Raw genomic sequence first — 25261 nt, 5'->3', positions numbered from 1 at the left:
TCCAGTCCATAAAGCAAGGGCTGCCAATCCGTAACATAGTCGGTGGCTTAGTCGTCTCTCCACCCGCAATGCAGCTCGAAGGTGTGCAGCAGTCCCCGCAGCCCCACTCCTCAAATTCCTCCAAGCCATGTGGGGACAGACAGTGCTGAGAAGTGAAGGGTGGATTTGTAGAGGAAACACAGCTCTCAGGTTCACCAAACATCATTCAATCTCTCCTTCTTTCCCCCAAACCAAGCTGTCTCTGCAAAGAAAATCCACCCCCCAGGCTGATGGATGCCCTGTCTGGTCCCCAGAAATCCCTCTGGGCTTCCTTTTCTCCACATTCCCAGTGCCCTTCTCCTCTTGCCTCTCTCCCTGGGGTCCATTTCGCTAATAACCCAATTCATCACAGGCCCACCGGGACCCAGCATCTGGTCAGATGGGTCCAGGGTCTGTCTTCAGACTTTTCTGCAATTCCAGGCTTCAGAGGGTCAGAAGCTCACCCACATCATATTATTCACCTCTCAGGCTCTTGGAAAACTCCAAATAAAAATGAATGTTCAGAGACTGCGTCATCTCGAGCGCCAGCCAAGACAGAATCCACTGGGAATGTCGACAGCAGATGAAGGGGAGCCAAAGGCTAGATTCTCTTTCATCCAAAGAAGGGAAAGAGAATGTAGATTGGTCTGAAGATGTGAAGAGCCTTTTGCTTCCAAAAGAGGAAAGTAAAATTCAGCACTTGGCCTGGGGAGAGCCCCTCAACACTCTGGGGCCCCTAGCCTCGGTCTTCACCAACACAGCCATCGCCACACCCCAAGACTACAGTGCACCTGTGCTCCCCACTGCGCTCCTGGGCCAGAGACCCCACAGCCTCTGGGGCTCCCATGCTCACTGCCGGCTCCAGTCTCCACCCAGCCCACCACGCTGTGCCTCCCTCCACACCTGACACCACCGTGGGCCCCAGAGCAGCTATTTAAGGGCCAAGAAACCATGAGTGGGTGGTTGCGCAAAAGCAATAGAAGCGATTCTTTGAAAGACCAACAGCTCGAGTTCATCAGCTGCAGGAAGGAAGCCAAGCCTGGTTTTGCATCCCCTTCTCTGGATCTTCAGATGAGTGGGCAGGTGGGCCGGTCCCACCACAGCTGGGACTGTCTCACAGAGCTCTCTTGCTGCAACTCCAGTAAAAATGGTGATCTATGGTAACCAATGAGTCATGTATTTAGAGGAATCTTGACCGAAACTCTCTGTGAATACCAAGTGTCCTACACTTTAAATGGGCAGCAGCGGGTTTACATGTCCCTCTGGCCCTTGTTGGTCTCACTGCAGGTCTCCAAAGCCTTGATGCCTAATCGTCCACAGCTCGGAGAAACTGGCAGGCCCCACGGTACAGTTCACCCTTTCCCAGTACAGTAACTGTACTCTGTTACTAATGAACCTCTACTCATCAAATGATTACTCCTGCAAGAAGTCTGGATGATTTGGGCAGAAAACTTCCAAGATTGTGACTGTTGCGGCTTCACAGAGAAGCCAGGGAGAGAGTTCGTTATTGGTTGCCAGGGAGCATGTGGCCCTCGCCCCTTCCCACTGATGGCTCCCTTTTGCACCACGGGTAGGAATTTTGCTCATGCGTGCCCAGAACTGAGTCCGCATGCGTGCAACCCAGCCTGAGAGGTCAACTTCAGCTTTTGAGGCCTTACCTGTGACTCTCCCACAAATCATGTTCCCTTCTCAGCTTCCAGAGTCACCACTCAGACCCGCTGGTACTTTGTTTAGATGTTATAAATTTGGATGGAAGACACACCGGATCTCAAGTGAAGATGTGGGCTAGTTGTTGTTGTTGTTGTTGATCGTTTTTACCATGGGTTATGTTTTCTGATCCCTAACTCTGCAACAGTTCTATTTAGACAAGGATAATCTTCACCAGCTGCCATCCATCGCTACACAAACAGGCTTTGAAACACCCTGTAGCTTATTTTGTGTTGTCTTTTGTAATTGATGTTTTAATGAGGGTTAGGAAACTTCAGTGCAAGATGGAACGAAGAACAATCATTGTTATCGTAATAACAACAGTAACATAGCTACAGAAAGTCAAGTCCCCACCAAATGCCGGTCTGCTGCACTTCCGAGCACTTTATAAACACTGTTGGGCTTGTTTTTCACAGCAGCACTGAGAAGTCAATCCTTCTACGCCTGTTTTACAGATAAGACTAGTTTGGGGCTCAAACTCAAAGAAACCCACCAAGGAAGGAGCAGAGTAGATCAGGGATTTGATGATCCTTTAGGCCAATTTGGGGTCCCTGTGGCCCTCCTTGTTTCACTGCAGGTCTCCAAACCCTGGATGCCTATGCATCCACAGCTCAGAGAAATTGGCAGGCCCCAAGGTACAGTTCACCCTTTCCCAGCAGCTCAGCTCACCCACAGGGCCAAGGACCCCCCAGAAGAGGACAGTGGAGTGAACTACTGGAATAGCTCATGGCCCAAAAGCCAGATTCTCCAGCATGGTTCATAGTTACATTATAGGCCATTTATTCCTTTATAGTAAGTAGATCTTTTCATTTTATCAGCCATTTTTGGATCAACATACTTGTATGATGTAGTCATTTAACAGACTCAGAATTAACCCCTTACCAGGACTGACAATGCTCAGATCAGGTAGTCATGGTCATTTTTTAAAAAATGGTTTCAAGTGTTCCTCAAGTAAAGTCAAAATGGTTTAGAAATATTTGACCAGATTATCCCAGTGCTGAGACTGACAGATGCTCTTGTAAACACCCTTCACCCTTCTCCACCGTCTCGATATAATTAAATAAGTTACAGCAAGTCTGCTTTACTTCCCTTGTGCTCCCTTTACAGAATAGAGGTAATTCTCCAAATAGAGAATGATTTTAAGGATTGTACAGTAATTCATTCCATCTCTAAAGTTAAGCATCCAGAATTATTTCATAATTCATTTTCACAGCATCCCTGTGTTCAAATTGAAATATCATTTACTCCAGGGTCCCACAAGCCAGAGAACACCCAGGCACTCATCTGAAGGATTCTAGTCAACCAATGCGTGTTTACAGTTGCTGAGGGGGAAAGAATAAGGGTCAAATTGCTCTATTTAATAAAATATGTAATACAGTGGCTTCCACTGAAAGGGAACTGACCCTGGCAGTAGCTGATGAAAATTGGAATCTGCATTCTGATTCCAGATGTAAAAATAATGTGAGAAATTAACTTTATATCTAAAAAAATAAGTTAAACTACTTATCCAAACTACTTGGGAAATACAATATTCTGATGAGAAGAGATGCCATTATACACCCTATGAAAATTGCCAGTGTTGAAAGATTGTCAGCATCTTTACAGGTACCACATTAAAACTATACTGACAGTGGTTTTGTGTTTCTCCTTGTTAATTTGCAGGGCACTTGTGGATCTATAGACCTCAGGGTCATTGATATGTATGGCTTAGGGTTGAAAATTCTCTGGAGGAGAGCATTTAGTTACTTGGCTTCAGTTCATTTGAGTTACAAATAAGTTAGAGTAGACTTCTGTGTATTCCTTTCTTGATGAGATGCAACTTTCAACCGAGAGGGAAACTGGCACTGATTTCTCAGTGGTAACCCTTGTTCTCTGTGTCTTTTCTGGATACAACAGTTCTGTGGAAGCAAATCATTGAACGCAATGGAGGAGTCCTCACCAGTGCCTTGAATGTCAGCTGCCTGGCGAAGGTCACTGACGGCTTCACCCAAGGACATATAGTCGAAGTGGTTAAAGGCGTGCTCACAGATCAGAGAATCCGGCGGCAAATTCATAAACCTCTCACTGCAGTTGAGTTTATTACGGCGATAACCAGCATGAATCCGGTGTACAAAGAGGAAGAAGAGAGCTTTAAGGTAAATGGACACCCTGATGACCAAGTCTTAGCGGCAGACACTCCTCACGCTGCCTCCACCCTCTGCAGTTCCGTGGGTTTCATGAATTGGAACTCTGCCATATACAGTGAAATTTGGAAACCTGAAATTTTGGATGACAAAATCTTTGGGGTTTCGGCAGTAAAGCATGTGTCTTCCAAATTTTAGGAAAACCATGGTGTGTGGCCTTATATATTAACAGCCCAATTGCAGTATTGAGTAGCAGCTTCAAAACCATTGGATTCACATAGACACATATACTTATTTTGGTTTTTACTTCATATTTGGTATTATGGAATAAGTTTTGCATAGAGAAATCATTCCCCAAATAGTATATTTCAAGCCAATGCTGTTTGGGGCCCACAATTGTCATGGAACACTTTGTTTTTCAGTTTCAGTTCATTTGCGATAGGAAGCCACAAGATTACTCATCAAAATTTAGTTTTCCAGTGTTTGAATACATTCTGACCTATTCACAGAACTTTTTGGATCTGAAGGAAACTTTGAGAATTATCTCTTCCAACACCCTCTCTCATAGGAGTGCCCAGGCCAGCAGGCACTCCTCAAACTCTGCCTGCTCTCCTTTAAGCAAAAATAAATACAGTGGTGTTGCCTTTCTGAAGGAAGTTTCCTTGAACAACTCCAAAGGTGAGAGATTATATGCATGCAACTGAAGGCCACCACAATATTGGCTGTGCAGTCACCAGAAGGGGCATTGAAATTCTCATCCAAGCCTATCTCTGGGAGCCTGCTTAACATCAGGAAAATTTCCCTCTGCAACACATCACTTTTCCATCAAATCTAAAACTATGATTCCTTCCTGGTTTGCCCCTAATTCTTCAGTGAAGCATTAGAAAGGTGAAAAATAGTCATAATAATGATTTCAGCAATAAGGGTCTAGCACAGGAGTTGGCAATCTTTTTCCATAAAGGTCCAGATAGTAAATATTTTAGGCTTTGAGAGCCATGCAGTCTCTATCACAGGTTTTCAGTTGTGCATCATAGTACAAAAGCACCTATACACAATACAGAAATGAATGCGTATGGCTGGGTTCCAATAAAACTTTATTTGCAAAAACAGACAACAGGCCAAATTTGGCCCATCAGCCATATTTTGCTGACCCCTGCTCTAGCAAGGCTGAAAAAAAATTTAACTCTAGCTGAGTGTTTACCAAGCATTTGAATTATTAATAATGTTCTCGTTAACTGTTTAAACGTGTTCATAATTGCTGATATTATCCTCTTCAAATGATACATCATATTCTTTTCTGAAATTCCCAATTTTTTTCTCCTTTCTAAAATACTAATTTTCCTCCTTATTTTGAGGAGTTAGATGATAGGGTGTGGAAGCCTATCCTTTCTCGTGGCTGAGCCTTTAACTTTCTGAAGTAATCTCCAGAAGTTTTTCTATCTATAGTTGCTTGAGGTCTGATCATACTATTCAAGAAAAGGAACTCCTACTGTTTATGACCCAGGATGAGAATGCATATGCTCCACACATCCATTCTTGGTGTATTTGTTTGCTCTATTCATTTTCAAAAGAAACTGCATCATATTCCCATCACTACCCTTTCCACCCAATCCCTTTGTGCTTCCATTACAGCACCAGTGCTTGGCCCTGTGCCTGGCCCCAAGTAGATGTTTAACAAATTTGTTTAGGGACACATTCATTAAACACGTGGATAGATGGAATGACACCCTCACACTCTCCTGAGTAATGTGATACCATTCCTATGGTTCCTTCTAATGAGGCAAACCCTGAGAAATTTCACCTAATTGTGCTTCCGACAACATTATCTCAGATGAAGACCTTGCAGATTCTCCAAACACGTTCTACCCTGCTCCACAGACATGATGGAAAGAATATGTATGATAACGATGATAGTAAGTCTAATAATGTTAGCTAATACTTATTGACTGCTTATTATGTGACAGCCACTGTACTGACTCATTTAGACTCATAACCCCCTGTTTTGCACATGAGGAAACTGAGATATGGAGAGGCATGGTAGGCCGGATAATGACCCCTCAAGGACGTCTACATTCTCATCCCTGGAACCTGAAAATAAGTGAGGTTACACGGCAGAAGGGGATTAAGGCTGCCAATGGAGTAAGCCTGCTAGTCAGCTGACCTGAAGATAGATTATCCTGAATTATCCTGGTGAGTCCAATGTAATCATGAAAAGCAGAAGAGGGAGTTGGAAGAGAAAACCAGAGAGAGCAGTCTGAGAAGGGCACGTTGGTACTCCAGGTAGCCCAGCATTGCTATCCAAAGGTGGAGCAGGGGCCACAAGCCAGAAAAGCAGGTGATTTCTGAGAGCTGCCAAAGGCAAGGGAAAGATTCTCACCTGGAGCCTCCAGAAAGGGACACAGCACTGCAGACACCTTAATTGTCACCCAGTGAGGCCCGTTCCAGGTTTCTGACCTACAGCCCTGTGAAATCATAAATGTGTGGTTTAAAGCCACCACGTTTCCGGAAATTTGCCACAGCAGCAATAAAATAAACAATACAAGAGGCAAGTAACAACTAGAAAGTAGCAGAGCTGAAATTCATACCTTTCCCCAAAGCGAACTATATTCTATACGGGGTCTCGATAAATTAGGAGTTCATCGCCTTAAGTACAAGGCCACCTCACCTTACATTAAAAACAGAGCCAAGGCTAAAAGAAGGAAGAGGGAATCCCCCAGTGCCACTAACAGAGAGGTGCATCTCAAAGACAGGAACAACTCTATGAGCTGATACATGGGTGGCCTAGGGGTGTATAAGATCCAAACAGAAGGGCAAGGGGAGGCCCATGAAAGACAGGATGCTGGAACTGCACAAAGTTGGGACACTTGATAGGTTGCCATGGGGAAGCATCAAGGAACTTGTGATCGTCTCAGGGATCTAGGTGGGGAATAAAAGTGGCCCATAAGAAATCAAAATCCAAGCCTACACCATGCACGTCAGATTTCCAAATCTGTACTACCTCCATAGTCCCAGAACCTCAAGTTGAAATATTAATATAATTTTTAAAATGATATGGTATCATTAAAACCCCTGAAGTCACATCAAAAGCAAAATTAAAAGCCTCTCTGTACAGAAATGTAGCCAAGTCAGGGTACATAGGATTCTACAGGAAATACCAGCCTCTCTAAAGATGAATTCATAATAAAAAATTATGAGCCACAAGCAATAATCTACCCTAAGGAGAGTCAGCAAATGCAGATAACAGAATAGCACTACCAAGAACCTGAGATAAAAGGACATTCTGAAAGAGACTACTAAATAAGCATGTTTAAATTAAAGACCAGAAACATTAGGGAGAAAAAACAGGCAAATTTGAAAAAGAACCAAACAGAACTTTTGACAGTGAAAAAAATATATAGTCATTAAAATTAAAAACTCAGTGAATCGAGGTGGGCAGATCACCTGAGGTCGGAAGTTCGAGACCAGCCTGACCAACATGGAGAAACTCCGTCTCTACTAAAAATACAAAATTAGCTGGACGTGGTGGCACATGCCTGTAATCCCAGCTACTCGGGAGGCTGAGGCAAGAGAATTGCTTGAACCCAGGAGGCAGAGGTTGCAGTGAGCCAAGATCGTGCCACTGCACTCCAGCCTGGGCAACAAGAGCGAAACTCCATCTCAAAAAATAAATAAATAAATAACTCAGTGAATAAATTGTCTGTGGATTGGACAAAACTAAAAGAAAACAAAAGAACTGAAAAAGGGAGCAAAGAAAATTGCCTAGAATGCAGCATAGAGAAAAATAAAGGACAGAAATCAAAGAGAGTTTAAGAGTTGGCTGAACACAGTGGCTCATGCCTGTAAGCCCAGCACTTTGGGAGGCCAAGGCAGGCAGATCGCTTGAAGTCAGGAGTTCGAGACCAGCATGACCAACATGGCAAAACCCTGTCTCTACTAAAAATACAAAAATTAGCCAGGTGTGGTGGTGCACGTGTGTAGTCCCAGGCTGAGGCAGCAGAATCCTTGAACCTGGGAGATGGAGGTCGCAGTGAGCCAAGATCGTGCCACTGCACTCCAGCCTGGGTGACAGAACAAGACTCTGTCTCAAAAACAAAAACAAAAAGAACAGTTTGTGAAAGATAAAATGATAATACCTGCTTCTTTTATGACTAGATCTTTGATATCCCTAATATCACCAGGAAGCATTAAGGGAAGCATCAATCAAAAACATCATTATAAGACCTGGTTCTGTATTTGAGTTTAGAGGATCTTATAGAAGCAGCTGTAGAACTGCTATGGAGGAAAGAATAAGGAGAGAGAGACAGAGCCCAAAACAAAACTTCCCACTCAAAATGAATCTTGGTCAGGCATGGTGGCTCACACCTGTAATCCCAACACTTTGGGAGGCCAAGGCAGGTGGATCACTTGAGGTCAGGAGTTCGAGACCAGCCTGAACAACATGGCAAAACCCCGCCTCTACTAAAAATACAAAAATTAGCCAGGTGTGGTGATGTGAGCCTGAGCAAGACTCCATCTCAAAAACACACACACACACACACACACACACACACACACAAATCTGAAAATCAAAATTCCAAAACATTTTAGGAAATCTAGTGCTAAATACAATCTGACAAAATGTTTAAATTAATTAAGATGTTCAAAAAATAAATGAAAGCATGACTTCCATTAGAAATGTACAGAACATTTTGGAAAAAAAGAAATGAGAAGAGATAATTATGAAAAAATATTACAAAAAGAAAGCTTAGAGAGTCAGAAGCTAAGGTCTGAATTGCAAAGAAAAAGAAAGAAAGCTTAGAAATTAAAAATATGGTAATCAGTATAAAATGGCAAAGGAAATGAAAGAGGTATGAACTCTAAACTAAACATGGTCAAAGAGCAATCTGTGGACCGGAAGATGGTCCCGGGGAGTACTCCCCAGTAGTCAGCACAAAAAAACAAGAAGGTAAAATCCACAAAAATACAAAGATCCATCAAAGGTGGGTTGAAGACACTGACCTTCATTAATGGAAGTTCTAGAACAAAAGAATACAATAAGTATCAGAGGAACAATCGTTTAAAGATATTATTAATGAGAGTTTTCCTGAATTAAAGATGGATTAAAAATCAATTCCAAGTAAAATAATTTATTAACTAATAAACTCCTAGTAACCAGCAGAACAAATCAAATAAATCTATACCTAGATATATTGTTGGGAACTTAAGAACAAGATTAAAAGCCAGGCTTAAAAGCTACCAAATTACCTACAAAGAAACAATTGGGAAATCAGACATCTCTTTAACAACCATAGGTGCCAGAAGATAGTGAAATAATATCTACAAAGTACTAAGGAAAAACAACTGTCTGCCTAATATTTGTATCCAGCTAAACTGGCATCCAAGAGACAGGAGAAAAGAGACATTTTAAGACATATGAAGCCGCGCACCATGGCTCACGCCTGTAATCCCTACACTTGGGGAGGCCGAGGTGGGCAGATCACTTGAGGTCAGCAGTTCAGGACCAGCCTGGCCAACATGGTGAAACCCCGTCTCTACTAAAAATACAAAAATTAGCTGGGTGTGGTGGCACATGCCTGTAATCCCAGCTACTCGGGAGGCTGAGGCAGGGGAATCGCTTGAATCCAGGAGGTAGAGGTTGCAGTGAGCTGAGATCGCACCACTGCACTCTAGCCTCAGCTACAGAGTGAGACTCAGTCTCAAAAAAAGAAAAAAAAAAAAAAGACATACAAAGACTGAGAGAGTTTCCCACTTACAGCACTTCAGAGAGCAATTTAGCAATATCAAGTAAAATTGAAGATGTTCAAACCCTACAACCCCAGGAGTTCTATTTCTACATGTGTGCCCTAAAGAGGTTCTCTCACATAGATACAAGGAGGTGTGTAAAAATTGTGAACTTCAGCATTCTTCATAATAACCAAAAATTCAAATGTCATATATCCATTAATAGGAGAATTGATAAATAACATGTAATATAATCCTGCAATGAAATATTGCTACTATAAAGTTTATAAACCCAAATGTCTCTTAGGTTTCAAATAAAATACAAAAGTTGAGAAAAATGCCATTGTGGGGCCCGTTACAATCACTAAGTTCTTGGTTAGTATTTGGGCTCCATTATTTCTACCGCGGTTTCAATAGCAACTCCCCCAGAGTAGTTGAATGGCCGGCCACCCATTGTTCACTGAACATGGCCACATGTGAACCATGAGTACCCTTCACATTACCAAGAAAACCCAACCCCAGGACACAGTAGGATGCCCGGAAAAATAGGCGACTTTGTTGGGAAGGATTGCTGGTTAGATTTAGCCTGAGATTCTCTGAAATTGTTAACTCCCTGAGTTAACAAATCATGCAGAAATACAGGTTGAAGTTTCAAATCATGCAGAAAAACAGTCTGGAAAACCCACTGAGAAAGAGCTTGTGTTAAGCATACCTTAAATGCCCAAAGTATAATGGCTGCTTGCCCCTTCCTGCTTAGCAGGCTTTTCTTTATTTTTAAGAGTATTGCGGTGAATTGGTGTCATTCTGACCTTTTCCAAAACTTCTATCGTATTTCAGAACTGGTATGCCAAAACCCCTCTGGGTAAAAAACGTGCCTTGGCGATAACAAGAGGCAGCACAGAAAAGGCAAAGGACAAAGGGAAAAGGAAAGAAAAGAAAGAGAAAAAGGCAAAAAAGAAAAAGTAATGCCTTTCTGAAGAACCATGCTTGAGTCTCTCTGGGATGGAGAGGACCCCAACTCACCAAAGAAAAGATTCACCATTGCCCGCCTGAAGAAGCCCTCAGGGGAAGGAACTTAGCAGTGTGCAGGTGAGCTGATGCCGCAAACCCGCTAACCACTGCATGTGCTGTTATGCCTTTCCCAGGCTGGACACCTAGCTGGGTGTTCATCACAACTTTCCACAGCTTTAGTCCACGCCAAGTTTGTATATAACTGAAATTTACTCTTGACACCCTCCACAGTCTTTCCAAGTTGGACTCTTCCTCTCATCAGTACTAGTTGTCAAATTTAAAATGTGACAGTTAAAGAATATTCTAGTTTGACAATTAGTAAGCAATGAGTATATCATCAGTACACTAGCTTTTTATTAATCCATGTACACTGTATAGTATCTTGCATCTATTTTAATAAATTAATTCTTTGCTCTAGTAATAGATTTTATATAATGAAATAAAGCTATTGTCCTTGAACTGACTCGGTAATTTGATTGCTGGAGCGAAAACAGGATCTTACAAATGAACTATTTCGACATCCTAATTTTGAAGCTGAGATAGCTGGAGTCCAGGTCCCACTGCTAATATTGGAGCCTGGACATCATCAGCCCTACCTAGTCCTCGCTGGAAGGACTGAAAAATTGTCAGGCCAATGACTGGATGAAACCATGGCATAAAAATGGGGTAAATGCAGAGAAGAGAAAGCCGACAGGAAGAAATAAAACAGGGTAAATCAGAAAAAGATTAAAGAGTAGGGAAAGCTCGAAAGAGAAATTTAAATTGTGTAAGGATGTGAAAGGTTATTGGTGGAAGATAGCAAGTAACCCACTTCTAAATTGTGGTAAGAACACAATCAGAGGAAGTAGACTTCAATTGAGATGGGATGAATTTAACTTGAATTTTAAGAATACCCTGTCTGACAGTTTGGGGTTAGACCACAGAAATTCATAAAATCTCACACTGCATAGACCAGGTCAGGCATCCAAGTTTTACCAGGATTCCCAGTGGCTTGGATCATCAATGGCCAAGAAGGTTTGTGGTTTCCAGGTGTCTTCTGGCCACCAGCACACCCCCCCAGGCTGTGTCTGTACACATCAGACTGATACAAATTGGGACAGACAGACAGTCACAGGCCAATGTGCCCTGGACAGTTCTGCACTCCCCACAAAGTCATCCTCCTGAGTGTCCCCTCGAACAAACTACTAGCTTCAGGGTGCCCTCCACAGACTTGCCTTCTCATTACCAAAGGTGCCCCAATTTCCACAGACTCCCCTTACCCACTTCAGATGATGTCTAGCCAAAGCCCAGGGTGGCCTGAGAAACGGCAGAGTCCCCCACCCTAACATCCCATAGCCCTTTGACATTCATATCTCCAAGATGGTCCTGCCAAGATCCTTTCACGGGTCATGGGACCCCACTTATGGCCCAAGAAGAGAACATCAGGGCTCTGGGATTTGATGTCTGCTGCAAAGCAATGACATCTGCACTGCAAAGAAACGAAAAGTATGAGGGTAAAAGTAAACCGTTTTTTAAAATACCATTTCACTTGGTCTTAGTTTCATGACAAGCACACTTTTTCAGAACTCATAAAAACCTGTGCAGGTAACATTTAATAAACAGTATTAAGTGATGGAAACTTGATATTTATGCTTTAGAGCACCATCCAGTAGAACTTTCTGCAATGATGGAAAGTTCTAGATCTGTGATCTCCCAGTAGGAGTAGTCCATAGTCACACTAAGCTACCAGGCTACTAAGCACTCAAAATGTGGCTGGTGCAACTGAAGAACTGAATATTTTATTGTATTCAATGTTCATTTCCATTTAAATAGCCACACATGGCTGATGTGACTGATGTACTGGGCAGGACAGTGTTAGAGTAACCTAAGTTTAAAAACTGGTAAAGATAGCTAAAGATCCTTTCTACACACTCACTCCCTTTTTCCCAGCACACTAACATGGAGACGTGATTGCCAGGGCCTCACTCAGCCTTTTCCCAAAGGATGGCTTCCTGCCCTGCCCAGTGCTGGGTTTGTGCTCTACTTCCACAGTGTAAGAATTAAAGAAAGAGGAAAGAGGCCAGGCGCGGTGGCTCACGCCTGTAATCCCAGCACTTTGGGAGGCCGAGGCAGGTGGATCACGAGGTCAGGAGATCAAGACCATCCTGGCTAACACGGTGAAACCCTGTGTCCACTAAAAATAAAAAAAATAAAAAATAAATAAAAAATAAATAAATTAGCCAGGCGTGGTGGCGGGCACCTGTAGTCCCAGCTACTCGGGAGGCTGAGGCAGGAGAATGGCGTGAACCCGGGAAGCGGAGCTTGCAGTAAGCTGAGATCGCACCACTGCACTACAGCCTGGGCGACAGAGTGAGACTCCGTCTCAAAAAAAAAAAAAAAGAGGAAAGAAACATGAAAAGCAGCTCAACAGTCAAAGGCAGGTTGATTTTGGAGAATAAACCTGAGAGGGGCTTCTGGCTGAGTTAGGTCAGAGGCATTCTCTCTTACAGACCAAGAGTATTTAAAGGTTTAGGGCAGGAGAGCTTATCACAGGCTTGGAATGTTTCTGTGTCTTTTTGTCCCACTTACCTGGGATGGAGAGTTGTGTGTCTTCCTGCAGCTGCAGGCATACCCCCGAGTCTGCTTTTAGCTTCCCTATCTTAGTGCACCTAAAGGGAAAGGAACGTACTTATTAGGGTCCATTGTTTTACTGGGGCCCGTTGTATGAGTGTGAAGTTTGGTGGTTACCCAAGAGACTCTCCCCCAACCCTCTGTGCCTGAGATGTCTTATATGGGTTTTACTGTCTGCTCTTTCTGGCTGCTTGCAGTTGGAAGAGAAGTGATATCCTTGAAATGCATGAGGCTAGAAAGGGAGCTGGAACTGTCTGAGATGAGGGTGCTCCTGCTCTGTCACACATGGGGCCATGAGCTCTGTCTGAAAGCTTGGTAGTGTCAGCCAGCCCCTCCTCTCAGCCAAAGATGCACACACTTCCACTGCCTATGGATCAGAGGCCCCTTTGTCTGTCACTGCAAAGTCCACCAGAGCCAACATGCCATAGCTCAGCACATGCTGGTATTTACGTCACAGCCTGCTGCTTTGTGTGTGAGTGGGTGTGGAGAGGGGGTATAGATACCCTTAGATACACTCACACACATACTCATATTCTGCGTGTTTTACACAAATGGTAACATGCCATTAGAACATATATACTGTTCTACCTTCATGTTCTTTTTGCTTAATTCTGTAACTTGAATATTGTTTCATATCAGCACATACAGATGGGCCTCATTTTGTATTCTGTCCATACTACCCCACTTTATAGATATACCATTATTTAATCAGTCCATTCTGACAGATATTTACATTATTTCCACCCTTTTGCTATTCCATCCTTGCTGTAATAAGTGCCCTGACATAGTCTTCATGGGTGTATAACCAAAAAAAAAAAAAAAAAAAAAAAGTGTGTAGGATAAATTCCTAGAAGGGAAATTACTGGGTCAGATTACCTGTGAGTCTTACATTTGGGTAGCTATTGACAGACTGTTCTCTAAAGAGGCACTGGTCACACCGACTGGGTAGGAGACGGCATGGTACCTTGTCATCCACGGAGCAGGTCAGCAAACTGTGGGCCTATTGGCCATCCACGCTGAAAATCCAAAGTCCTCCTGAAAGGTTAGGCCGCCGTGCCCTAGAACTCCCACTTTTATCTGATGCGGAGCAGAAGCACGGCAGCCCTGTGGGAGGAAATGGGAGGAAGGCGATGGCAGGGGTGGACCGGCGGAGGGACCGGCGGACGGAGCGGTAGACCCCTCAGAGCTCTGCTAGGGCCTCAGCTGCCCTGGGCCATTATGGGACAATTAGCTCCCCTTGAGCACATTCTGAAGTGGAGGGGACAGTAATTAATACCATTAACCCTCATTAAGGGAGCATTCTGCAGGATGGAGTCTGATTAAAGTGCAATTTGAGCTCTCAGGTGACTCTGCATTTAGGAATAAGTAGGTCCCAGGTCCAAAACCAATGTCAGGGCATTGCTGAAAAGATGCTCCTGAGACTGAGACTGTCGGGGCTTCACCAAAAACCTGTGTTAAGAGATAGCGAATTGAAAACGCCCTGATGCTGAAGAATCTATGTTTGAGACCCTTTTTAAACACGTACCCACATTTAATATGAAGGCCGTAATTGTGGTAGGTGGTCACAGGGCTGTTTCACAGGACTGACATGATTTTTAGCCATTAATGATACTGTGGGACCCAAGCCACCGGCATAAGTGGCTTGTCCTGTCCTTGAAAGTCTTAAGACTTTAATTGAAGAGAAGCATGCGATGATGCTAAACGAAGCCAAGGAGACAAAGACTGTGGGCTGTAAACCAAGCTGGCAGCCGCCCAAGCAACAGGATGTGGGAAACCAAAAGGACTTTGGTCCAAAATATGTGTGTGAAAGCACCTGAAACCTCCACCACTAGAGTCATTCATTCGTCAGTGCAGGGTCCCCTAACAATTCTGCTGCATTTGAATTCACAGTTGCAGCATAGCAGTGGTTTTTTGGCTCATGCTCCAATTCTTTCACCGAGCACTCTCTGTGCCGTGCACAGTGCTAGGGGCTGAGGATGCAGGAGGGAGCTGCTTTGCAGTCTGAGGGGGAAGGGCACATTAAGAAAATGGTCATACAAATGAATGTGCAAGGCCAGATCCATGCGATGAACATAAGGAAGAGGAAACCCTACCTAGGCTGAGGGATCAGGCTGAGCACTGCCTGGCTTCATCCCTGCAAGAACCCTTTTCTGATGGAGAATCTGAGAGTTCGTGATGAAGTGGCAGGTCTCTCTGATTCTTTAGCTCTTCTTAACAGCTGCACTTAGCGCCTATATAATCACCCAAGATAGTGTATTTAAGGTCCCTAGCACAGAGGGTACAATCAGTAAGTGTTTATGGCTTTATAGATATTCAGTAAGTGAGTTTCTCACGTTGAGCTTTGGAGAGGCGATTGGGAACCCAGGAGTGCGGGGTAGGTTCTGGCCTCTCCACTGCATACTGGTTTTGTTGTCAGGTGACTGTCACAGTTCCCAAGGCCACCAACCCAGTTCCTCAACGTGGCAAACAAACACAGTACTTTTTTTTGGTCAAGAGATGACGCATCCTAGAAATGTAGTCTCTTCAGTCAACTCTAGTGGTTTACAACAAGGTTCTGACTGACCTTAACTCAGGCTTCATCCCAGCTACAGCCTGGGCAGAGCCTGGGCAGAGCCAGCTCAGCACACAGTGTTCTCCCTGGACGTGCATTTCATCTTTGCCTCCCTGGGCTATCGTGAGGAGTAAACTGAGCCGTGTACCCTGCACAATGCCTGGCACGAGGGCACATTCTCAGTGAATGCCGCCTGCTGTTCAATTATTGCTGAGTGCCCAAAGCAGACCCTGCCCAGCAGAACAGGTGCCATGGGGCGGGCTCTACCTTCTTGGAATGGAAGTGCAGGCTGCGATGAAGGAGGAGGGGCACGGCAGAAGGGTCCTGTGAGAAGCCCCTGGGGCCCCAAAAAAGCTGGGGCCCTTCTCCAGATCCTCCCACTACCCTTCTCATTTCACTCTGCTGTTTCTCCTGCTGGGGCCGCTTTGGGGATGCCCTGCACGTCTGTCCACCACCTCTTGAATAACCCTGGCTCCACCTCTGGAGCCCTTGGCCAGCCTGGCGCCCACCATTCCTCAGGCCTCACTCCCAATCTGTCTGGAAAGGAAGATGAGCCAGGTGCTGTCAAGAGGGTTGTGGCTTTATGGAAAGCTCGCTGGGCTGGGCTAATTTCACAAACCTTCTGAGTGACCTTGGGTCAATGTGGCCGCACACATACATACACATGTACAGCATATACACATGCATGCACACACACACGGCATTCATATATACCACACACTATGCACATATACACATGTGATCTGTACACACTACACACATAAACACATGCACACAAACACAAACGATATACACACACCACATGCTGTACATACATACACATGTGTACGTGTACACACAACACACATGGACCACGCCCTACACACACACTCATATACATATATACATATACACGTACAAAAACACACATGCACAGATACACATGCATACACACATCCCACATGTGCAAACACATCAACACCCCACACATGCACGTGTTCACACACATGTATGCACACGTAGGCATGTGTGCAGTCCCATAGCCGCCATTATTTCCTCGGTAGGCTCATGGCAGATGCTGATGGCCTGCACACCCCTGGGCCTCAGGCCCCTTCCCAGGGCTGTGGCAGGGAAAGGAGCAGCCTGCCAGGGAGGCCTGGCAGGTGCTGGGATGTGTTTACTGTTTACATCGAGCGCAGCGGGAAAGCAGCTTCCTGCTCCCCGTGGGAGTCAGAGGAGCCCCCAGCTGCAGGAAAGGCTGACGCAGACACCACGGCTCCCAGCTGCACCTTGAGCCCAAGGAGGGCGGGCGGGGTGGGGCGGGACTGCTGCACCCAAGGAGAGCGGTGTGGACTGGCAACAGGCCAGAAGCGCTGCGCCACTTTACCAGCTAATGAACTTTCCAGGACACAGTGTGGCTCCCCTGCACTGCACCGTGAGACCGGTGTCTGCCTGGGAGGAGCAGGATGGAGACTGAATGAGGGGTGATCTGGGACCCTCCCAGGGGACCGCAGGAAGCCATATTTATTTCTTCATCAATAAAAGACCTGGAGTCATCCCCATAAAGAGGCTTCTAGCTCTGAGTTCCTCTTGTTCTTCAGATAGAGGCACTCCACATGCCAGGGGCCATGAGTTTTGGAGGAGACAAATACTTAAACCATAGCACTCATTGTGCCTGAAAACGCCATTGCAGACTCCTTATATTGAAATAAATCTTTCTAGTCATCCTTTAGAAAAATGTAAATATCCATGAGAGGAGTGTAAACATGTATGCTTTTGTTGAATTATGACACAAGCACAGAAAAGGGCTCGACAACCAAAATGTAAAGTGGAGATGCTCCCAGCTCCCAAGAAGCCCTTCTCCTAATCACTGCCCTCTCCATTTGCAAAGGCAACTATTGTCCTGATTTCCAGCATCCTAGGTTACTTTTAGCTGGGTTTGAACTTTATGTTCATGGAAGTAAAGAGTGTATATTCATTTCCGTCCGGCTTCTTCTAGCCAACATTAGCTTGTGAGACTCCTGCAGCCTTTCAGCAGTCGCAGTTCGTCTACTTCCATCACTGCATAGTATCTCCTTGTAGATGCCATACTTAGGCTTCTTATTTTACTGTTAATGAGAGCCTATCTTTTTTTTTTTTTTTTTTTTTTTTTTTGAGATGGAGTCTCACTCTGTCGCCAGGCTGGAGCGCAGTGGCATGATCTCAGCTCACTGCAATCGCTGTCTCCCATGTTCAAGCGATTCCCCTGCCTCAGCCTCCTGAGTAGCTGGGACTACAAGTGTGCACCACCATGCCCGGCTAATTTTTTGTATTTTAGTAGAGACAGGGTTTCACCATGTTGGCCAGGATGGTCTCGATCTCCTGACCTCGTGATCCACCCACCTCAGCCTCCCAAAGTGCTGGGATTACAGGCGTGAGCCACCGCGCCTGGCTAAGCACCTATGATTTTTCTTCAGTTTGGGGCTATGATGAATGATGCTGCTGTGGACATCTGTGTCTGTCTCTCTGCACACATGTGCACACACTGCTGTTTGTATATGCCTGGGAAGACAGCTGCTCGCCCCAGAGCATCATCACATGTGGTCGCAGTGCCACCAAGTTTACTGCAGTGGCTGCTTCAATTTCCCTGCCACCAGCGATGCGTGGAAACTCCCACTACTCCACATCCTCCCAACGTGGTGTGGTCAGGCGTTTTCATTGTCCCCACTCTGGAGTGTGTGGTATCTCACAATGGTTTTAATATCCTCTTTCCTAATGACTCCTGGGGTTGCACATCTTTTCATATGCGTAGTGATCATTTGACTATTACCGTACTTTTTAATAAAACCCCTGCTGAGTTGATTGCCTATTTTTCCATTGGGTTGTCTATTTCTTTCTTATTCATTTTATACTTTTAGTGAGAAGCTGTTTGCAGGTGTATGGTTGTGAATATCGTCTCCCACTCTTTAGCTTCCATCTCACCATCATAATGGTGTATTTTAATGAAAGTTCTTGCTGTGGCTCCTGCCTGTCATCCCAGCACTTTGGGAGGCCAAGGCAGGTGGATCACCTGAGGTCAGGAGTTGGAGGCCAGCCTGACCAACATGATGAAACCCTCTCTCTACTAAAAATACAAAAATTATCTGGGCTTGGTGGTGGGTGCCTGTAATCCCAGCTACTCTGGAGGCTGAGGCAGGAGAATCACTTGAACCCAGGAGGCAGAGGTTGCAGTGAGCCAAGATCACACCATTGCACTCCATCCCGGGCAACAGAGTGAGATTCCATCTCAAAAAGAGAGAGAGAGAGAGAAGAAAATAAGTTCTTAATGTTAAGGTAACTTGGCTTATCAACTTTGTCTTTGTGGTTACAGTTTTTTTGTGTCCTATGTTAAGAGTTCTTTGCCTACCTCAAGATTATGACACCAATGTTGCTAGTAGCTTTCAGAAGCTTTTATTTTAAGTTCCGGGTACATGTGCAGGATGTGCAGGTTTGTCACATAGGTAAATGTGTGCCATGGTGGTTTGCTGCACCTATCAACCCATTACTTAGGTACTAAGCCCAGCATGCATTCCCTCTTTTCCCTAATGCTCTCCTAAACCCACCGTCCTCCGACAGGCCCCAGTGTGTGTTGTTCCCCCCTTGTGTCCATGTTCTCATTGTTCAGCTGTCACTTATAAGTGAGAATATGCAGTGTTTGGTTTTCTGTTCCTGCATTAGTTTGCTGAGGATAATGGCTTCCAGCTTCATCCATGTCCCTACAAAGGACATGATCTCATTCCTTTTTATGGCTACATGGTATTCCATTGTGTATATGTACCACATTTTCTTCATCCAGTCTATTATTGATGGGCATTTTGGTTGAGTCCATGTCTTTGCTATTGTGAATAGTGCTGCAATGAACATACACGTGCATGTATCTTTATAATAGAATGATTTATATTCCTTTGGGTATATACCCAGTAACGGGATTGCTGGGTCAAATGGTATTTCCGGTTCTAAATCTTTGAGGAATTGCCACAGTGTCTTCCACAATGATTGAACTGATTCACATTCCCACCAATGGTGTAAAAATGTTCCTATTTCTCCCCTTTTCAGAAGCTTTATTGTTCCACTTATCACATTTATATCTGCCAGTTTACCTGGAATTGATTTTTGTTCATGGTTCAAGTCTTATTTCAGAGCCATATGAATATGTGATTGACCCAAAGACCCAGCACCATTTATTGAAAAGACTGTTCTTTTCCCACTGCTTTTCAGTGCCCTCTATCATTGAAAACAAGTATTTAAAAACAACAATGAAAACAAGTGTTTATGTAGACAGTGATTTGCTTACGAATCCTCTGTTCTGATCTACTGCATCTGTGTATCATCCTGCCAATATCACATTGACTGGAGCACTGTAGCTTTACAATAATGGTTTGCCTCCATAGAGTAAGTCACCCCACCTTGTTTTTCTCCAAAGTGTCTTAGATATGCTTGACATTTTGCACTTCTAAAGGAATTTATAATCAGCTTATGCATTTCCACCAAAAAACTAATATTTTAATGTAAATTATATTGAATCTATAGATCAATTTGAGAAGAACAGACATCTTTACATTATTGAGTTTTCCAGTCCATGAAAGTGATATTTCCCAGCACTTGTTTTAGCCATTAAATTTTCTTAATAATGTTTTGTAATATTCTGTGTAGATATCTTACACATCTTTCCTTAGATTCACTTCTAGGTATTTGATAATTTTCCGTTATAAATTACATTTTGAAGTTTTACTTTATACCTGTTTGTTGCTTGTATATAGAAATAAAATTTACTTTTTGAATTGTTTGTATATCCAGCAACAAGTGAAACTTATTATCTAATTTTAATTATTTATTTTTAGATTCTATGGTGTTTTTTAAATGTCCATAGGCATATTGCCTTTGGAAAATGACAGTTTTATTTATTTGTTTGCAATTCTCATAGCTTTTTGTTTCTCTTGCTTTATTGCACTGGCTTGGCCCTTTAGCTATGTTGTTGACTAGAAGTGATCATAGAAGACATCCTTGTTTCAGACTTCAGCAGGAAAATGTTCAACATTTTATCATTTAGTACAAAGTTTTGAAACTAGACTTTATCACATTTCGTGTGCTAAGAATGTTTATCATGTATGGTTGTGGACTTGTAGCAAATACTCTTTCTGCCTCAATGGAGATGATCACATGACTTTCTCCTTTTGTTACCATGTTGATTTTATTGAATGACTTTTAATTGAATTTTTAGTGAGATATCAGAGAGATCCTGCATAGGTTTTGCCCAAACTCCCCCATTGGTAACATTTTGCACAATTATAGTATAATATCACTGATACAATATACCAATTTTATTCAGATTCCCACAGTTTTCCTTGTACTCATTTGTGTGTGTATATGTATTAAGTTTTATCATCTTTTCAGGTTTGTGTATCCATGAGCACAGCCAAAATACAGAAGAACAATTCCAACCCCACAAGGATCTCTCATGCTGCCCAGTTCTAACCACATCTACTTCCCTCCTACTCCTCTTCCTTTAACCCTTGGCAACCAAGAATCCATCCTCCATTTCTAAAATGGCATCATATTAAAAATGTTATATAAATGGAATAAACAGTTTGATACCTCTTAGGATTGGCTTTTTTCACTCAGCATAATTCCATGAGAATAAGTCCCATGTGGTTGCATGTATTAAAGGTTCATGGCTTTTTATTGTTTGATAGTACTTTATGGTATGGATTCATCACAGTTTGTTTAACCATTCACTTGTTGAAGGGCATCTGGGCTCATTCCAATTATTAGCTGTTACAAATAAAGTTGCTATGAGGATTTCTGTACAGGTTTTTGTGTGAATATGTTTTTCAGTGAAAAACTGAGATAAGGGCCCAAGAGTGCACTTGCTGGTTCTATGTATGTTTAGCTTTATAAAAAACTGTCAAGACTGTCAAACCGTCTTCCATAACGGTAGTACCATTTTACATTCCCAACTGCAATGTATGAATGATCCAGTTTCTCCACATCCTTATCAGCATTTGGTATTGTCACAATTTTTTACCTGATATATATGTAAGAATTGATTGTTTGATAATGGTTAAACCAGTGTTGCATTTTCAAGTACAAGGTTATGTTTATAGTGTATTATTTTTTGTATATCATTTTATTTTCTTTAATAATATTTGGCTTAGAATATTTGCATCTATGTTCTTAAATGAGACTTGTTTTATAACTTTCTTCTCTTGCAATATTTTTGTTAGGTCTTTATATCAAGACCTCATAAAATCAGTAGCAAAATATTCTTTCTTTTTCTATTCTTTGCAAGAATTTCTGTAAGATTAGTATTATATTTTCTTAAAGGTTTAGTAGCATTCATGAGTAAATCCATCTGTATAGAAAGGATTTTAATTTCTTAATGCATTTAAGACTATTCAGATTTTCTATTTCTTCTAGTGTCAGTTTTGGTAAGTTGTGTTTTTTAAGGAATTTGTCTATTTCATCTAGATTTTCAAATTTATCAGCATAAAGTTTTCACTGTATCTTCTAATTAGCTTTAATATTTGTAAGACCTGAAATGGTGTCCTATTTTCAATTCTTTGATGTTAGTTTTTTGTGCCTTTTCTCTTTTTTCCCTCAATCAGTTTCATCAGGGCTTTATCTTTCCTTTAAAAATAAAAATTCAGAGAGCCAGTTTTTTGATTTGATGGCTGTCTTTATTGTGATTTTTTTACTTTATTAATTTCTACTCTTATCTCTATCATTGCTTTCCTTCTATTTCTTGAGATTTAACTTGCTGTTATTTTTCTTAACTTCTTGAGTATAGTTAACTCATTAATGTTTACTCTTTTTTATTTTCACTATATAGATTTAGACCTATACAATTTTTTCTGAAAATCTGTCTCCTGTTAGGTACTAAGATTTTCTTTAATCTCCAAGTATGAAATATAGTTATCATTATGCATTTTAGGCTATATTTATGTGCATACAGAATTAGGGGGGCATATATCAAAATCAGTTATGGGAATGCTTATTTTCTTTGTCACTTTACAGGCTTTTCCTGTGTAATACATACTACATTTGCAATTAGAATACAATATTATTTTTTAAGAACTATGATGTACACATGTAAATTAAAAGAAATTAGATCACAATTCTAAAATGGAGGCTTGGGCCACTATAATGCTCTGTGTGAAGGCATGGTAGACTGAAATGGCTTTGAAAGTTCCGTAAATTGAGTAACTGTGGAAAATCAGATTCAGTGGTGGCTCAGTCCTGATGTTAGTTTTAATTTTTGTACTAAATCCTTATCTCTATATGTCCTTAGGGAGCACATCTGGAATCTTAGGATAGGTTTTTGAAAAGTGGGTAACCTGTTGAACAATGGGAAATGTGAGTTTTAAGGAATCAATTAATAATTTAAAATATTATAGAAAACAATACAAAAGCTTGTATCTACTTAGCTAAACAATGGCCTGGAAAGTGAAGGGACACATCACCTTAACATATCTGTAGAATGAAAACACTAGAGGAGAAGAAATAGGAGGAAAAGGGGCTGCACAGTTTCATCCTCTGCAAACCCCACCTGCATCCCCAACTAGTAGCCACTGCTCTCTCCGGCCTGGCTTAGCATCCTGTCACACTCCAAGGCCTAGGATTGCACGTCCAAGCATGAGCTTGTCTCAAAGAGGAGACCCAGTGAGACAAAAGTGAGCCCCAGTAACTGCCCAACACACGCACACACAAACACACACACACACATGCACCCTTATCCAGCTGGCCAAGCCCAGAGTGCTGCCTGTCCTGGCTGGTTCCCTTTGTGCTCTGCACTATCTCTGCTCTGAACCTAGTACCCCAATATCTGCTTCACTGGGACCACCCTCTGCTACCACAGCAACCATCAGACCTCCAGGATCCTAAGAAAACAGGAATATTGGATGCAGAGCAAGGTCAGTTCTGGCCATGTCTGGAGAAATGTGACCGGAATGAGATAGGGAAGGTGAAGGACAAGGCTCACTCTTGAAAAGACACAGGAACAAGGCCCCACTCTGAGGCATCTTCCCTGGGATCGGGAGAAACTGGTAGACACAAGACTGCCAGCAGATTCCTGAGCTCACAGGGAGCTTGAGATCTGCCTACTGCCTCCAACCCTGTGGAGTGAGCACCATCACCTGCTACCTCCAACACAACCCACCCAGGCGTGGCGCTTGCCCTGCCAGCCAGGCTGGAGTGTGTATGGGGCTCAGAGGAGTGGGGAGATCTCATTGAGAGGCAGTGAGGCCTTGGCGGAAGCTGATACCAGCTAGAAACTGATGCCTCCCCATGGCACACACCTGAGGGCTGTGCAGAGAACTGCACTTGGCCAAGGGACCCCCAGGCTCCCTGAGCACAGTGTGTCATCCCCAGAGGTGAGATTGGTTGGCGCTTGACTCAAACAGCCAGAGCAGGCATGATAGCTCCCTCTTGAAAGACTGATTTTACTCCAAGTGGAAGCTAATTGATTCTCCCTCAGCAACTTTCCCAGTTGGCTAGAATTCTACAACTGACAGATCGGCGAATGGGGAGGCTACTTTTATATAAAACAGTGAGCCACAGACTTCAAAGCATTCTCTAAGGGAAATTTAATTACATCCTCCCCAACAAGACATCCAAAATACCCTCGCCTAGCTTTTATGTGTGTATTTATATGAGGCACAATGCCCACGTCCTGTGACATTAGTATTTCTCTTCATATCACTGGAAATCTGAGTACTTTGGAAGTGGTTGGAGCAAATTATAATGCACCCAGCCAGGGCCTTTTGTTACGCAGCCCTTCGACAGTGGTGCCTGCCTGGCCCTCTGAAAGCCCAGGGACCACTGGAGTTCATTTGAGAACACTCTACCCCAAGTTGGTCGTGCAAATTATTTCTGCTCTATGCAGAGTCTTTATTTTCCTCATGACATCAAGTGACTTTGAATCTTGCATAATACATACTCACACATACACAGGGGAAAGGATTATGGCACTACCAGGATTAAATAATGCTGATAATAATGAGCTGATGAAACTGGAACTATCGAGGTTCCCTGTATGTCCCTGGGGCACGGTAATACCGTGTCCAGTTGGGGAGGAACTTCTGGACTGCCAGGGCTGGGTTTCTTCTGCAGATGTTTCTGTGCCATCCTCCAAATGCTTAGCATCTGGATTTGGGATACCTTGGGCCTTGGTGAAGCCAGCTCCTGCCTTTTCTCCTGGGCTCAGGAAAGGGAGGAGTGTAGATCTTTCCGAGGTCAACCAAGGCAAAGGTGGCAACCAGACAGCAAAGGATCCCCACTGCTGCTTCATGGGCCTGTTCTCCTAGGCTTAGCAGTGACCTTGCTGCTGGCCAGGCTGCCCTACACACTTTGCTTTGTGAGGAAGGTGGACCCAGCCTCTCCCGTACCCATCACTGATCAAACTGTGGGCAGGCACAGGTGCACAGGCAGCACCAGAGAGCTTGCCACCCCAGGAGGGATTGGCACCAGCTTTTCTCACCAACATTGCTCCTTCGGTGGCCAAGGGTGCCCAAGCAGATATGCCACT

The 25261-nt window shown here is 43.4% G+C and overlaps 1 protein-coding gene across 4 annotated transcripts in view; it reads left to right on the top strand.

The window, feature by feature from the left end:
* The window catches only part of IQCA1 (IQ motif containing with AAA domain 1), a 170169-nt gene extending 159130 nt beyond the window's left edge, over window positions 1-11039 (top strand). For all 4 annotated transcript variants that reach the window (XM_054478407.2, XM_054478406.2, XM_054478409.2 and 1 more), the window contains 2 exons: window positions 3622-3860; window positions 10407-11039. In XM_054478407.2, the coding sequence (XP_054334382.1) occupies window positions 3622-3860; window positions 10407-10535 (368 nt within the window). In that variant the 3' untranslated portion in view covers window positions 10536-11039. The remainder of the gene's footprint in view (window positions 1-3621; window positions 3861-10406) is intronic.
* Window positions 11040-25261: the final 14222 nt, after the last annotated feature.

This window comes from Pongo pygmaeus, chromosome 11 (assembly GCF_028885625.2).
Source record: "Pongo pygmaeus isolate AG05252 chromosome 11, NHGRI_mPonPyg2-v2.0_pri, whole genome shotgun sequence".
Taxonomy (NCBI): Eukaryota; Metazoa; Chordata; class Mammalia; order Primates; family Hominidae; genus Pongo; species Pongo pygmaeus.
Note: the sequence above shows the minus strand (reverse complement) of the source record. Positions and strands in the feature narration are given on the sequence as shown.